We start from the raw sequence: 17574 nt of genomic DNA on the forward strand, positions 1-17574 counted from the left end.
TCAAGTGGAATTCTCTGAAAAAGATATGATTAAATGATTGAATGATTAATTTATAGAACCTTCTTTTTCCACCCTATTGAGTTTCTCGCGTGTCTATGCAGTTCAGATTATAGAATCCAAACGGCATAAAGAACTTATAAAATACTCCCAAACACATTGAAACATTTTGGATTTTAGAATCCAAACAGGGTGCGTGAGAAACTTATAGAGTGGAAAAGTAACTCCCTTAACTTATATGAGTGTTTTAGTCATTAAAGTTTAAAAAGAATAGTGTAGATATTAATACACGGGTTCGTGATAAAGTAATTAGTACTCCCTCGGTCTCTTTTTATAATAACACTTTACAAGTATTAAGAAAAATTGATGAAGGAATATATCAGTGGTATAAAGTGGATAGCATGAGCTTATGTTATGTTATTATTGGGTTCGAATCTACTATGTGGGAGTTTTTTTTTCGTAAATTTTTTCTAAGCTAATAAAAAAGGGCAGGATTTGGGTTAAATCAACACTAATTAATGTTAATATAATAAAGATAAAGATTATGTGTTGCAACTTTCTCTACTATAAACAAGTCCATGACATCTTTACTCAGTGTGATCAATCAAAGGTTCCAGAGGATCCACACCCATATACACAATAAGTACAAAATATATATGCAGTTCCTTTTTCCTAAGGTGGTCTCCCCTTTTGGTATTGGGGACCTCCAGCCAATTTCCCTTGTGTTGTCTCTCTATAAGTTGGTTGCTAAGGTCCTGGCTGGTAGATTAGTGCTGGTCATGGTTAAACTTATCTCGCCAAATCAATTGGCCTTTCTTAAAGGAAGACAACTTATGGATGGTGAAATGGTCGTTAATGAGATTATCGATTTGGCCTGAACGACTAAGAGTGAGTGTCTCATTTTTAAAGTTAATTTTGAAAAGGCATATAATTCAGTTAGACGAAGCTTTCTTGACTATATGATGAGGAGGATGGGTTTTGGGGAGAGATGGCGTAGTTGTATTAGAGTGTATGTTTTCTTTGGGAACCTCTCGATGCTACTCAATGAGTACCCGACTAAGGAAATCAACATCTAGAGAGGGGTAATACAAGGGGATATGTTGGCTCAATTTCTTTTCCGATTTGTTGTGGAGGGTCTTAGTGGGGCTGTCAGGACTTCTGAAGAGCGTAAACTTATTCAGGTCTCAAGGTGGGGAGCAATGGCCTGTTTGTGTGACATCTCCAGTCTATAGATGATACCCTTTTCTTGGGTGAGGCGTCAGCGAGAAACATGTGGGTCTTAAAATCCACTCTCTGGTGCTTTGAGCTTGCTTCTGGTCTTAAAGTTAATTTTGCTAAGAGTTATGTTATGGGAGTGAATGTTAGTCGAGAGTTCATGGGTTTGGATGAGTATTAGGGATTGCATAAGAATAATATCTTTGAGATTTCGTCTCACACATTTTTATTAAATGTGGAGAAATGAGGAGCCTAAGGTTCCAACCACGACCCCTATACAATATTGTCCTTGCAACTACCAATCAAACGGTGTCTACAAAATATGTCTGTCAGATTTCTAATTACTTATTCAATGAGATATCTAATTATCCTTTAATAAATCGAGTACATGTCAAATTAAGAATTTTGTGTGATAAATGCTAATATAGATTGTAGCCAAAACAAATGTGCTCCCGGGGGAACAACGCTTGGCCAGTGCGCATGCCTCTACGCATGAGCCAGATTAGTCGCCCACCATTGGTGGGTCGAAAACCGGTGCGAAATCCAAAAAATATATATATATATATATATATATATATATATATATATGCTAATATAGATATGCTAATATATATAATTCAAAAATATATATAATTCAAAAATATTCGCCCTTAAAAGTACAAATTTTCACCAACGTATTCTTCAATCAGGTCAGAAATAAAACAACGTCTTCTTCAATGTTCCCACAAGTCCACATTTCAAAGTTCCCACCAAATGATGCAAAGCAACAAGTAACCGTCTAAATATTAATGTCATTGATATTATTGAGAATATATTCATATGTGTGACTATATCCAATTCTTGCACTAAAATCACATGTGTGGTTATCACCAAAAAAATAAAAATAAAAAAAATCACATGTGTGGTTCAGACTTGATGGAAAATAGTGTATAGTTCTTGACTTCTTGTTGTATATGCTTGAAAATCTTGTTTCTCATAGTGTTCCAGTTCTGCCTATTATGTAAGCCGTATGAAGGCTACGTGAGGCCTAGGTGTGAAGGATTGCAGGATGTCCAACCACTGTCTATTACGTGCAAGGCGTAGGAGGGATACGTGAGGCATAGGCGCGAGTTTTCTATTTTCTTGGTCGCCAAGTTTTAAGGGCTGGAGGATTCATATAAATAGGTGGCTCGGGAAAATTCTAGGGTTTGAAAACACCATTCAAACACCTTTGATATGAAATCATCGAGTCTCTTAGCCATGGGAAGAGATTCAGAAAAAAGGGTTGAAATTAAGATTTGTTTTAAAAGAACTTGTTGAAGGTTAATTTCTTGTAATCCTTATCTCTTTGTAAAAAAACTCTTTAATAAAGTGAATTGTAGAGTTGATTTCTTCCCCGAGGTAAGTCAAATTTGGATGGAATTGAATAAATAAATATTGTTGTGTTCTTTTTCTCCTTTTATCTTATCTTATAGTTTGTGATCTATTTAGTTTTGATTGTCGCTAATTTTGCCCCACACATCAAAATAATCGTGTGGGCTTAAATAACAACGGTTCACAACAGTTCTTGTATCTTCACCTAAATTATTTGACAAAAACGTACTTAATTAATTGTGGTATGACTATAATGAAGAACAGCGATAGATGTTCTCAAGAAAACAATGTGTGGCCATGGAGAATGACATGGTTTATGGATTTATAGCTTTGTAGTAATTAATTTTCTCTTGTATAATCAAGGATTGAAAAAAAATCTGAAACCTTTTCTTATATCCTCTCAATATTAATCTAACACTTTACCAAACAAGAAATTGAAATTATGAAAGAGGAGTGTAAAGTTTTTATTTGTTGATTAGTGTTATTGGTTTTAACTCAGACTTCTCTGTCCTTACACAAAATTATCTGATTGCATAAATCAGCATGATCGATACACACAAGATCTTTTAGTAAGCCTCACAATTAATGTTGTCTTTTGTACTGAAAAATTTAAATAACATTTGTTCATTCTTAGGTAATTAAAGTTGGTAATCATTATTCAAGTATTTTACTCAATACAAACATTGTCATGGTTTTAAATTGCGATTTGCAGCCACTGCGGTTGTGGGTTGCGTCATGCATGTTAGTGTTGTTGCGATTTCAATATCCCCACAAAACTATTCAAAGAAAATAGGTCACCCTATAAGTAATGATGTTATTATTCTTGACTGGATATTCATCTGTATTATATCGAATTATTTGCATTTATAAACCGGATTCGTGGTTCAAAATTGAAGGAAAATAGAATATATAGGTATGACGTCCCTGGGAGATTAGCTCGGTTAATAGGAACAATGTATTATATGTATGTAGAATCAGAGTTCGAACCGTAAATATCTCATTTATTTATCTTAAAAAAGATGAATTTTTAATCACTAGACTAATTAAAAAAAAAAAAAATATCTGTATGACTGTAATAACGAGGGAAAGCAATAGACGTTCTCAAGTAAATAAATCAAAGCCACAGATATAATATGGTATACCTTCCTTTGGGACCAGGGTGAGAATGACACGGATTATTATTATTATGGATATGGCACTTCTAATATAACTAAATCTTCTTATATGCTATTTTTCCGAATTGAAATAAATCAAGAACCCATTTCTTGTAAAAATCTAACACTTGATAAAAATAAATGAACGTGAGGAAAGAGGAGTTTTATATATAGATTTTTGTTGTTGTTAAGGTATTTTTTTTTTAATCATGAGCAATCGTACCTGATCAGAAGGTGACTGCCGGTGCTTTGAGTGCGGTGGTTATGATGGTGGGGTGTGTACCTGCAGACACTCCGACACTCAAGTCAGTAGAGATCAGAGAGTGAGGGTTTAGAGGGGGGGGGGGGGGGGGGGGGGGGGGGAGATTCTACCTTGGGGACTGCATTGAGTCCCCTATTTATAGAGATAGAGGGCTACAGAGCCGTTGTAATGGCACACCTGGTTCTGGCGGTTACGAAATCGTGGGAAGTGTAACCGCCAGAGAGTTTATTGCGCGAACGTGCAAAGAGACGTTGGGGTTCGTTTGAACTGGTCTCGCTTGCTCCGTGCACCCTCCTCGCGGAGAGGAGATGTGTTGCAAGTAATGCTGCCAAACATGGAGTTTGGGCTTAGGATGGTATTGGGCCTAAGTAAATGGGCTAAAGATCCTTTTGACCGGTCCAGAACAGTAGCCCCCCAAGTCGTTGCTCTTGGCGAAGAGTGATGACTTAAGTGTGGGCGTTTGATCATTCGTTGCCGACCGCAGGAGGAGGTTTGTTTTTGAGCACCTTTCCCGTTTGAGGATAAGGTGAGTCTTGCTCGCCAGACTTGAAGACATCTTTGACTCAGGGAGTAGCTTGCGAGGACGATCGAGAGTGTTAAGAGGGTTAAGCGAGCGGGTTCGTTTTCCTCTAAGCTCTATTCGCCCTATACCTGAGTCAGTTCGCCAGAGTGATGAGTCATGTTCAGCATTCTGATGTTCGGTACGCAAGATCAATCGAGAGGATTCCTTTGCCAGAGAGTTTGGTCGAATGTCATTCCGCAATTAATGCCCACATCTCGAGGGAAAAACTGAAGAGACATGACCTTTGGTTTCTGTATGACACGTGTAAAGGCTATTGTAGTACTTGAGTACCTATAGTCTGTAGCGTGTTCTCGGTTTGTGTTTCTGAGGTGTCATCATCACCGTTGATTTAATCCTGACGTTCAAGGAACCGCTACAAAAGATCAGGGCCCTTAGATGAATTGTTTGATCAAATCTGGATCGTAGGAATGCTACTTGAAGGCAGAGCTGTATGTGAAGGACTGCATTGGATAGAACATAGTGACTTTTGAGTGGTTTTATGAAATGAGTATAAATAGTCCAAACATTGTTTGGAACATCACTACGTTTCATTTTCTCAGAGACTTAGAAGTTTTTCTCCAGAGTTTCTCAAAGGCGAAGTCTTTCCAGTCCTTCAACTTTTCACTTCCAAGTCCAATCCATTCATCGTAACAGGTAACATTTTGATGATTTCATCTCTTTGTTTTTGTGCTTGTGACTTCTTTAGTCTCTGTTCTTTTTAGAAACCGTAGGAATGCATGCCTTTAGGGTATAAGTGATTCTGACTCGGTGGTTTCCGTCGTTGGCTACGGCAGTTCCCACCGTGCATCAAAAGACTTTTAAGATATGATATCTGTTTTCTATTAGTATTTAGAAGAACATTGGCGACAGGCTTTTGCTTCATCCATAAGTTTTGGGTCTGTTCGCCGGGAGTTGGTCTCCTCGATGCGTGAATCGGATTTGTTGTCTCCCTTATCTTCTAGCGGTAGCGCTCGATCCATTCCTTGCTGTGGCCGACCTGATGGGTGAAGGAAGGGTGGATCTGAATGTTAGATTCACTTTTTCCCTTGCTTTTTCAGGTTTTCATGGCGGATGAGGGAGCTGTCGCGTCAGCTGCTTCTTGGCTAGGAGAAGAGCCTTTAGAAACAAAATCTGTTTTTGCTGTCGACGGCGTGGGTGAGGCCCCCTTCGGGACCATCGGCGAAGCAGAAGACTGGGGGATGATTCTTCCGAGCACGTCCGACCGGGTGTGTTCGGAGTATGAAAACTATGCCTTTCCCATCTCCAATTTCCAGCGAGAGATGCTTCGTTGGACCAAGTTGTCCCCTACTTAGATCCATCCCAACTCTTATGCCTTTATGAGGGCCTTCGAGTTGTTGTACGATTATCTCCGCATCCCTGCTTCCAAGAATGTCTTTTTCTCCTTCTTCACCGTGCAACGGGGTGCGGATTGGGTTTCCTTTCGCCAAACCTAGAAGATGTTTGAGATATTCGCTTGGAAAGTTCGGAGCTTTAAAGAACGCTTCTTTTTAGTTCGGCCGAAAAGTGTGGCTGCTCTAGATAACCTCTTGGAGGCTGCGAAGGATGACGTTCAGGAGCGTCGTCCTTCCTTCCATTTATGCTGGTCTCAGGACCATTTTGCTTATAAGCCGAGGGATTTTGGCCGAACCATTGCTAACCTTACCGATGAAGAAAAAGGCATGCGTCAACAACTTTGGGCCTTTTGTTCAGTCCCTCATGCGGAGGGTTAAGACTGATAAACGAGGAAACCCTTTGATGAGTGCGGACGGGACCCCAGTAACAGAGCCCCACCTCATCAATACTTATGAGTTGTTGACTTCTGAGGACTTTGAAGACTGCCTTGCTAGTTTATATTTTCCTCTCGTCTTTCAGCTGCTTGTCTTCCTACCTTATTCTTGTTTTGTTTCCCCTATCTGACAAAATTTCCCTTTCTTTGTTTTGCAGGAAAATTGAAAGATTTGGGGGCTCTTGTGAATGCGGTGAGCAAGAAGATATCCGCCAAGAAACGGCGCAAGAACGTCCAGTCTCTGGAGCACCACATAGCTGGTTCCGGTGCTGGCTCAACCTCTAATTATGTGGTGGACTTAGAAGGCGAGGATCCTTCTGAGGAATTGGTGCATGATTCTGCGAAGAGGCAGAAGGTGAGAGCTCCCTCTGAGGACCCAATCACACCGATCAAGGCCGCTCCCGTCCGCTCTGAGAAAGGAGACTTCCTCCAGCTTCCGAAAGTATGGTCTGAACCAGAGCTGTGTGGTCCCCAGTCGACCCTTTTCTTGGATGACCTCGAGCTGAAGATCATCCAGGACTTGGGTCCAGCTGACCGGAGTAAGGCGATAACCGATGGGGTTATTGCTACCATGAAGGCTTTGGAGGTCGCTGCTGCCCTGAACAACGCTTCTGGATAGTGAAGTTTGGGTCGATGCTCTGGCGCAGGAGACGGATGCTTTGACTGCTAAGGTTACTGCTCTTGAGGATGATCTAAGGAGCAAGAGGTCAGTTGCCGAGGAGCGTAACCGTCAACTTGCTGTCTTGAAGGAGCAGTTGATAGAGGCTCAGACTGCTCTTGAGCAAGCGGTTGAGTCCTCCCGGAAGCTGGCTGAGGAGAAGGCATCTTTGGAGGAAGCTTTAAAGAAGGCGAACCTTCCTAGAGAGGATGAGGCGGAAGACCTTGCTGTCCTACGGCGCGCCGACCTTGTGGGACAGGGTTGGTGAGCTGGAAGGAAGTTTGGTGGATGCCGTCAAGCTAGGTTTTGACCGGGCGGTGGCTCAGCTGAAGGTGGTGAACCCGGACATTGATTTGAACGTCGAAGGAACTCATCCCCTTAGTGATGTGAATGATGGAGTGATCATTCCCCTTCCCGGTCTTGAGGAAGACAATGGGCATGTTGATGAAGCCCAGGCCTGATGAGGCCTTTGTAATTAATATCTTCTTCTTTAACAATGCTTGTAATGACATTGTGCGCTCTTTGTGGTTTTAGCACCTTTATAATATAATTAGATTATTGTCAATTACACTTGCATGATTTACTTTCAAGTATAATGTTTTGAATCTGATTGCTCGTTGTGTGAGGCTTTTTAATATTGTTTGAAGTATTTGTTGAGAGCGAACTATCTATCTTGTGCGTTTCACAGACTGCAATAATTCGTATGCTCTCGCTTGTTCAACTTGTGTTGTTGTTCGCTTTGAAAATGCGAGGTTTTCAAGGCGAAGTTTGTTTTGCTATGGCGGGATGGACTACCCCCCCCCCCCTGTAGTCATTACTTCAACGAAGTGATTTAATGACTGGAGAGTTTAGCATGCCCGCCTAGCCGCTTGTTACTTTAACTTGTTGAAATCAAAAAATTTCCTTTCCCTTCCCGGGTAATTAGTTACTTTGTTCAGAAAGTTTTACCTTTGCGTTGTTTTGCAAGGAAGTGTTTGGGCAGGAGGATTCCAACTGTTACGCGGAGTATTAGTTAGAAGTATTGCACATCTAAGAGATCGTTTATATGAATGCGTGTCCAAAGTTGTGTTTCGGACGTATAACAGCGGATGAACGAAGAAATCATTCTAAGTTCAACGCATTGAGGCGTGAATCACCCATCCCGAGCTGGGGTTCTACCTAACATGTCGAGCAGTGATGTCGCAGTGGGAAGCGTACATACTGAGGAGTAAGATAATTTGTTGTGTAAATTTCTCTTATCCTTTTTCTTTTTGGATTCGGATTTGCACCACTTTCTTCTTCCGTTTACTTGCTCGTTTGGAGAGTGATGAGTTCATTGCATAGAACTGAGTATGTACATTAGAGTAAATTGACTTTGTCTGTCATCTAAGTGTAATACTTTTTGAGTTTTTCTGCATTCCAAGTCCTTGGAATTGTGTTTTGGTAGAGATCTTCGAGTCCGTAAGCTCCCGTCCCGGTTTTCATTCGGATCCTGTAGGGCCCGTCCCAGTTGGCGGTGAGTTTTCCTTCTTCAGTGTCCTTTTGATTTCGCCGGAGAATGAGATCGCCCACTTCGAATTCCCTTTTTCTGACTTTCTTGGTGTGGTGAGCGGCTATTTTTTGTTTTAGCGCTGCCTCCCGCAAGGTAGTGTTTATTCTGACTTCGTCGACAAATTCGAGCTCTTCACGCAGATTGGCCGTGTTGGTCGGGAAGTCGGTGTTGGCGTCAGTTCGTCATGTGAGTTCTATCAACTCAATTGGTATGACCGCTTCTGTCCCGTAAGTGAGCCGAAAAGGTGACTCGCCAGTGGTGGAGTGGGGAGTAGTTCTATAGGCCCAGAGGACCGCGTACAACTCTTCAGCCCACTGGGTTTTGGCCGCGTCTAGCCTTCTCCACATCCCTCGTTGAATGACCCTGTTTCCGGCCTCGGCGAGGTCGTTGGCTTGAGGGTGTTCGACGGAGGTGATGCTTTGTTTTATGCCGATATTCCTTAGGTAGTCTTGGAACCTTTGGTCCGTGAACTGTGTACCATTGTCGGATATGACTAGAGCCGGTACTCCAAACCTTGCTAGGATGTTTCTTTTGAAGAAACGGAGTACGTTTTTAGCCGTGATCTTAACCAGTGGTTCGGCCTCGATCCATTTTGTTGAGTAGTCGATGGCAACTACCAGATATTTCAGCTATCCAGCGGCTTTAGGGAATGGTCCCAGAAGGTCGATGCCCCACCATGCAAAGGGCCAAGGGGAAACTAAGTGCATGCCCCCGTGTCGTTGGCATTTGTCGCAAAGGTTCACGTAATCTTGGGCGTCCTTTAACATGGTAGGCCAGTAATATCCAGCTCGTAGGACCTTTTTTGTGAGGGCTTTGACGCCAAGGTGCTGTCCGCAGATGCCGTCATGGATGTCGGCGAGGACTTCTTGCGTCTCGTTAGGTCCCAAACACTTGATAAGTGGTGTAATGAAACCCCTTTTGTATAAGGTTCCTTTGACTAAAGTGAATGAGCAAGCCTTTCGTTTCAGCCTTGTTTTTTCGTGCGGATCGGAAGGGAGTTCCCCATTCTCTATGTATCGAGAAATAGGGCCCCTCCAATCTTCCATCCCGATGATTGAGTTGATGTCTTGCGATTGAGCTTCTTTTTGTTGGATGCTCGGTTTGTCGAGAACCTCCTGTATTACGGTTTTGTTCCCGTTTACAGTTCGCGTACTTGCGAGTTTTGAAAGAATGTCTGCCCGAGTATTCTATTCGCGAGGAACGTGAGTTACTTCGACAGTTTCGAATTCTTTCATCTTCTCTAGTACTAACTGAACGTACTTTTGGATGTGGTCTTCTTTCAACTGGAACTCTCCCGTGACTTGGGAAGCCACGAGTTGCGAGTCGGTAAAGATTTTCACCTTTCTGGCCCCCATGTCTTGGGTGGTTCGCAAGCCAGCAAGGAAGGCCTCATATTCTGTAGTGTTATTGGTTACAGGGAAAGATAAAGCGAGGGAGATTTCGACAACGATACCTTTGTTATCTTCTACAATTATTCTGACCCTGCTTCCCTTGGAGTTGGATGATCCGTCTACGAAGACGGTCCATTCCTCAGAGTCATCCTCAGATGGGAAAGTCATCTCGGCAAGGAACTCGGCGAACACCTGTGCCTTCAGTGCCTTTCTAGACTCGTAATGTATGTCGAACTCGAATAGCTCGAGTGACCATTTCATCATCCGACCGGCTACATCTGGGCGACCAGGATCTGTTTGATGGGTTGGTTTGTCCTGACTATCACCGTATGAGCTAGAAAGTACTGCCTCAGCCTTCGAGCCGCTGTGAGGAGTGTGAGAGCTACTTTTTCGATTCTCTGGTACCTCGTTTTTGGCCCTAGAAGCGCTTTGCTGGTGAAGTAGGCTGCTTTTGTCCCTCCGACGTTTCTCTGATGAGCACGACGTTTACCGCATCAGAAGAAACGGATAGGTACAAGTATAGTACTTCACCTTGGTCGGGTCGCGAGAGCACTGGGGGCGCCGAGAGGGTCTCTTTGAGATGCTTCAAAGTGTTCTCGCATTCCTCTGTCCAATCGAACTTCGTTTCTTTCCTCAAGAGTTTGAAGAAAGGAAGGGCGTGTTAAGCGGACTTAGCCACGAATCTGGAGAGGGCAGTTAGCATTTTGTTGAGCGTTTGGATGCACTTTTTGGAGTGGGGCGTTTGGAGCTCGGTAAATGCGCGGAATTTATCCGGGTTCGCCTCAATTCCTCTTTCTGTTAGGTAGAAACCAAGGAATTTACCCGCTTGGACTCCGAAGGTGCATTTCTCTAGGTTGAGTCGCATGCTGTACTTCCGAGTTTGTTCGAACACTCTTCTGAGGTGAGCGGCATGATCCACCTCTTGTTGGGATTTTACGATCATGTCGTCCATGAAGACTCCAAGGATGTCGCCAGGAAGTGTCTTGTCATAGACTCTGTTCATCATTCATTGATAAGTGGACCCCGCATTTCGTAGACCAAAGGGCATTACGTTGTAGTAATAGTTCCCTGATTCGGTCATGAATGCTGTTTTAATTTTATCCTCTTCAGCCATGGGTATCTGGTTGTACCCAGAGTAGGCGTCCATCAAGGATAAAAGTTTATAGCCGGAGGAATTATCTACGAGTTTATCGATGTTAGGAATCGGATATCCGTCTTTAGGGCAGGCCCTACTAAGATCGGTATAGTCAACACACATACGTCGTTTTCCATTAGATTTCTTGACAAGTACAACATTTGAGAGCCAGGTAGTGCATTTGGCCTCATAAATAAACTTTGCCTCTAGGAGGTCTTTTATAGCTTTTTCTGCAGGCACTGATTTTTCAGGAGACTGCTTTCTACGTCGCTGGGCTACAACGCTAACTCCGGGGTCTACTGTCAGCTGGTGACAAGCGACGCTAAGGTCGACTCCAGGCATGTCGGTCGCCCTCCATGCGAAAGGTCGGCGTTCTCCCTGAGGCAGGCGATCAGCTGTGCCCTGACAAGTTCGGGAAGGTCCTTGCCGATTTTGAAGTTTTTCGAGGGGTCGTTTTCGAAGGGGACCAGCTCAAATTCACCGTCAGGAATAGGTCTAAGAAGTTTCGCGTTGAGCGGATCCTTCTTTTCCCGTTTTTGTTCTCTATGGTTTTCCTTGGTGAACCTGGGGTCAAGTTCGACCAAGTTGGTGTCCAGAGTGCTCGCAGCAACTTTCCCTTTATCCTCAGCAGGTTTGCAGGATTGGGAAACCGAGTTCTGGGATTTGTTAGCTTGGAGGAAACATCTTCTTGCAGCATCGATGTCTCCGTTGAGAGAGGCGATGATGCCATCCTTCGCATGATACTTCAACTTCAGATGAGTGGTTGAACATGCGGCCCCAAGTTGGGCAAGCCCGGTTCTCCCTATGATGCAATTGTAGAGAGAATGGCAATCGATCACCAAGAAAGGGACCTTTATTGTTTTCTTGGCCTCCTTTTCTCCGAAGGTGACCAGCAGCTCCACGTACTCCCACGGCTGAGTAGACGAACCGTTGAAGCCGTAGAGTTCATTTCCAACATAGGGAGAAAGGTTTTTCTCCGTCAGTTGGAGGGTTTTGAATAGGCTGGTGTACATGATGTCGCACGAGGCCCCTGTGTCGATCAGGACTCGTCGAACGTCTGCGTTGGCCATCAATGCTCGAATGAGCAAAGGGATAGCGGAATTTGAAGCTCCACCAGGAAGTTTTGAATCATAGAACGCCAAAGGTGGCCTTCCTCCGTGGTTGGAGGGGGCCAGCAAGTTGACACTCATGAGTTCTTCAAATTTCCTCTTCATGCTTCCCATGGAGACATTCAGTGTTCCTCCAGTGATGATGTTGGCAGTGGGGAACTGCTCCCAGGTGCATGAGTGGGGGTGATTTCCACGTTGTCAGGGAAATCACCGAGATGTTCCACGGACATGGCGATGGTTTTGCCAGGTTCAGAACCGTCGTCGATGAGCTCGACGGTCTTTCTTTCCGCCTCTGGGTTCTTGACGAACTGCTTGAGCCGACCTCTCTAGATGAGGAGCTCAATTGCATCCTTCAAGATGGATGCAGTCATCGGTGGTGTGACTGTGGCATTTGTGGAATCGACAGTACTTTGTTTTGTCGACCCCCTTCCTCTCCTGCGACGGAGCTTTTGGTGGCTTGATGCCAGCTTCGTTCAGATCGGCTACGGCGATCTCGGCGAGGATTTTCTCTCTTAACATGGCCAAGGGAGTGTACTCGATAAAGTGACTGTTATGCCTCTTGCTTTCCAGAGCAGTTTTGCCTTCCTTCTTCTTCTTATGGAAGGGCCTTTTGGAGGTTTCAGCAGCAGGCTCCTCCTTCCTGGATTTGTTGAGGCTGTCCGCATACAGCTCTTCTTCGTAAGCAATGTAGATCTTGGCGATCGCTAGGAACTCATTGAGAGTCCTTGGGCGATCCAGGCAGACAACCTTCTTCACGTCTGTGCCTTCGCGCAGACCTTTTGCGATGAGCTACCGCTTCATCGTTTCATCAGCACCTCGTACCTGAACAGCTTCTTTGTTAAACCTCTCGATGTAGTCTCTGAGGGGTTCGTTTCTTCCATGGACGATGGCTTCGAGGGATGCCACCATTTTTGGTTGCGTCCTTGACGCAGTGAAGTGGGTTGTGAACTCGTGGCAGAGGTGGCTCCATGAGCTGATGGAGTTTCTCCGCAAGTTCTTAAACCATGTAACGGCTCCTAACCTAAGTGTGGTGACGAAGAGCTTGCATTTGACGGCGCCTTGCACCGATCTGTAGGTGAGAACTGCCTCTATGTTCTCGATGTGCTCGTCTGGGTCGGTTGTCCTGTTGTACGAGTTCATCTGTGGAGGCTTTTCCAGTCCACGGGGAATAGGAGTTTCTCGAATACGCCGTGTGAACGGACCGTAAGCGTTACAGTCAATTCGGGTATCGCGAGTGTCCTCGGAACTGGAGGATGACTAAGAGCGCCCGTTACGCCTGGGTGGAGATCTTTCAGGGGGAGTCCGGCGTGGAGGGGATCTCCTAGGCGGAGTTCGCCTTGGTGGAGATTGTCTGGGTGGAAACCGTCGGGGCGATCTCCTTCTTCCTGATCTCCTGGTGTGACATGGAGATTCGATGCTTACCGAGTGTCGCAGGGATCTAGAGCGTGACCGGCGAGGGCTCCCTCCTCTTCTACTGCGTATTGGGGAAGGAGTCCGTTTGGTTCGAACTAGTGGGCGCATCTGCTCGAGATCTATCAGGCGTCGGTTCTGTTCCTCGATTAACAACGTCTGTCATTGAACCGTGCGGATCAGGTTACTGATGAGTACGTCAGTTGGTGTAGCATCCTCAAGTGTATCTGTAGACCGCAGGGGACCCTGCAGAGGTCTTTGCTGGAGAGAAACTATCTAAGCTGGTTCCTCCTTGGGTGTATCCACAGGTGAAGGTGAAGATGTCATGCCATCCCGTTGAGGGATGCGTATCTCACTTCGTATCTGGGAGTTGGCACCGTTAGCAGCCATGGTGTATTTTCCTGGAAAGCTTTGGTTTTTAGGAATATAAAAACAGGGAGAGCTTATATTTTCCCACAGACGGCGCCACTGATCGTACCTGATCAGAAGGTGACTGTCGGTGCTTTGAGTGCGGTGGTTATGATGGTGGTGGAATGCGTCAGAATGCTTCTTAGAGCGGATGGGGGGTGCGTATCTGTAGACACTCCGACGCTCAAGTCAGTAGAGATCAGAGAGTGAGGGTTTAGAGGGGGGAAGAGATTCTACCTTGGGGACTGCATTGAGTCCCCTATTTATAGAGGTGGAGGGCTGTAGAGCCGTTGTAATGGCACACCTGGTTCTGGCGGTTACGAAATCGTGGGAAGTGTAACCGCCAGAGAGTTTATTGCGGGAACGTGCAAAGAGACGTTGGGGATTGTTTGAACTGGTCTCGCTTGCTTCGTGCACCCTCCTCGCGGAGAGGAGGTGTGTTGCAATAATGCTGCCAAACGTGGAGTTTGGGCTTATGATGGTATTGGGCCTAAGTAAATGGGCCAAAGATCCTTTTGGCCGGTCCAGAACAATGAGGATTCCGCCGTTTATCATTAACTAATCTCCGTCATAAAAATTTATCGGACATATAATTATAAGGTGAGTTCTTCTCTTCCCTCTCAACTGAATTTTTTAAACGTAAGAGTCGTGAACGAACCCTTGACCACATGTTTATAAGGGACACAAGTCACTTACCACTTGAATCAATTCGTTGTATTGATTTTTGTGTTGTTAAGTATTCTACTTTCATTAAGAGGATATATTTTTTTTTAACGTCAAAATCTATTAACAATTAAGTCCCTATACAAGACAAATGGAGACTGATAAAATATAAACAATAAACAAAGGACGTAGTATATAGGCAGAACACCCAAAAGAAATCTTATACACCTCCGACATCAAAACACCAACAAAGACACCACCCAACTCAGGGCTACCACCAAAAATCAATACAAAATCAAAGTCAACACTAAAATCAAAGTCAAGCCTACACATACAAACATAAACCAAATTTGGGGTAAATCGTCAATCTCCATCGGGAAGAACCACAAACGATAGTTTCAAACTCCTAACTCTGGCTACTTGCATGAAAAACCCTCCAAAAAATCAAAAATCCAATCAAAACGCATATTCTAAAACCCCTTAAATTCTCTTTCACAGTAGAGCCCAAATAAACACCCGAAAATTGCTTATTCTAAATTTGGATACCATCACCAATCCACCCCAGTCTGCCGGAGAATACACCAAACAAGCCCCAAAACTTGAGCCTATATAGTGACTCCCGATCTCGAACCAAAAGTGATCGTCCTGACAGACTCCAAAAACAAATCATTAAGGCACCCATCAACTCCCAGCTCACCTGAGAAGACACCATAACCATTCCAAAAACTTGAAATTAAACACTAATATCCAATCTTGAAGCTAACCCAATTGTCCCATGAGAATCCAGAAGGCAAATCCCCAAGGCAACCAACAGGTGGAGTGGTGGTGTAAACAAAACCTGCTCGAAAAAGAGCTAGCCAAGGCGAGGGCGAAGATGGACCCATATCGGAGGTTACCACGAACAAATATCAGAAGAAAAACAAAAAATAAAACCCAAAAAGCATAACAACTCACAAACTCCTCATCATCATTACCACACCCAAATCTCACCACCATGCAAAAAAACACCATTAACAGCCATGTAACACCACCAAATAACACCACCTCGTAAAAAAACAAAAGGTTCGAAAGCTAAAACACCACAAACGGATAGCACTTCAGTGCCTTTGTCTTTGGTGCCTTTGGGTGTCTTTAGTTCATTTTAGATGAGAGAGAATGTTGGATGAATGATTAAAATAAATTATTTAGATGAGAGAGAATGAATGGTTAAGAGAGAGATAGGAACAAAGACACCAATGGTAAAGGCACTGCACCACAATAACAACGCACACCCAAAAAAGGTAAATTCAAATGTATTGTTTTATAGCCCAGATTTAAAACTTTAATATTTTTTACTATTATGATGGTAATAATATAGATAAATGATATTTGTACAACCATTTTATGATAACTTTTGTAACAACTTTCTGTCTCTTACTCACTTTATGTTTTTATTTTCTCTTTCTATTGTTTTCATTTTCGTGTCAATACCTACTTTTCTTTATAAATTTATGGTTGTACAAAAAATTATCACATAAATGGTTGTTCAAATAACACACCTTATACTCCCTCCGATCATATTTATAAGAAACATTTGACTTTTTTGATTCATTGCATAAATGATGTATTTTGTCTATATTCTAGACAAGATACATCAATTACTCAATGAATCTAAAAAGTCAAATTTTTCTTATAAATAGGATAGAAGCGAGTAATACTCCCTCCGGTCCTTTATACAAGAAACAAAGGACATAAAACATCAACACCAAGAAAATACATTGAAAATAGTCATCTTCATTTAATACACCTCCACATTTAAAAAAATTCCATGAATATCCCTAAATTAATTACTTTTTATTCTATCAACTTACTTACTTTTACTATTCTCTCTCGTAATAAATAAGGGCACAAAAGCAATTTAGCTTTAAACATACTTAAAACTTGGTCAATATTTCTTATAAAAAGGACCAAAAAAATTCTCACTTTTGTTTCTTATAAAAAGAACCGGAAGGAGTATAAGAGAACATTAATTTATCCTCGTTGGTTTTAAGTGTGTAGATAACATTATCATTTAAATCAAGGTAAGGAGGAAAGAGCAGCAAATTTTTCGTGCTTACTGTCTCTTGACAATAAGTAATGAACATAATGTACCTGTCACCAAAGCGCAACGTAGTTGTTTTATTTACTCTGTTGACATTAGTTAAGTAAAGCACAAAGTGTGTCTAGTACCATGAAACATCGTCTTCGCGATCGGGTTCACCTTTTGTTGACAAGAGGTGAAACACAAAAGCATGTGTGATACAACAAGTTCATCATTTGGCTTAGTGCAACTTATACTTACTTGAGTTATTGACAGGGCCGTTCTTTGGGGAGTGCAAAGAGCTCAACCGAGCTGGGCCTCCCAAAGTGACGGGCCTCAAGATAAAAATTATTGCTAAATATCCCCACTCCTACTCAAAAAAGAAAAATAAACATGTTTCATGTTTCAATTTTTAAGTAAAAAATCATGTTCCATGTTTCTATTTCTAAGTTAAAAAACAAGTTTTAGTAAAAATAATTGCTAATTTTGATTTCGGTGGCTAATAATCATTATACGAGTGTTATTTTCAATTTAAATAGAAGATTAATCTTTTAAAAAAATTGTGCGCTTTTTTATTAGAGGTCTATTTTTACTATGAGAGCCGAGCCTCCAGTTTTATAGGGACGGCCCTGGTTATTGATAAAGTGTCAAATTATTGTTATTTTTCATAGGCATTTAGCGACTTATTTTGCCAATATAAAAACTAGGGCCGTCCCTAGGGAGGTGCAAACAGCTCTATAGAGCTGGGCCTCCCCAATTTTGGGGCCCAAAAATATTTTTTTTAATATATAACGCACAAAAAATGTTAATATATAGAATTTTGCTCTACACCCAGCACTTTTCGCTCACGCCCTGCAACCATTCTGAAAATACCCCTGCGC

At 42.9% G+C, this 17574-nt stretch overlaps 1 protein-coding gene and 1 pseudogene across 1 annotated transcript; one reads left to right on the top strand and one right to left on the bottom strand.

Moving 5' to 3' along the window:
• The first annotated feature begins 6000 nt into the window (after positions 1 to 6000).
• Positions 6001 to 7448, top strand: LOC146946293 (uncharacterized; annotated as a pseudogene).
• A 1699-nt stretch (positions 7449 to 9147) lies between these two features.
• LOC146946294 (uncharacterized) lies at positions 9148 to 10912 on the bottom strand. The gene is made up of 3 exons (XM_085748186.1): positions 10732 to 10912; positions 9730 to 10379; positions 9148 to 9633 (listed from the first exon to the last, which is right to left on the bottom strand). The coding sequence occupies exons 1-3, from the start codon at positions 10910 to 10912 to the stop codon at positions 9148 to 9150; spliced, it is 1317 nt and encodes a 438-aa protein (XP_085604312.1).
• Positions 10913 to 17574: the final 6662 nt, after the last annotated feature.

The sequence above is a fragment of the Medicago sativa genome, chromosome 2 (assembly GCF_051527215.1).
Source record: "Medicago sativa cultivar Bolivia chromosome 2, Bolivia_mono, whole genome shotgun sequence".
Classification (NCBI taxonomy): domain Eukaryota; kingdom Viridiplantae; phylum Streptophyta; class Magnoliopsida; order Fabales; family Fabaceae; genus Medicago; species Medicago sativa.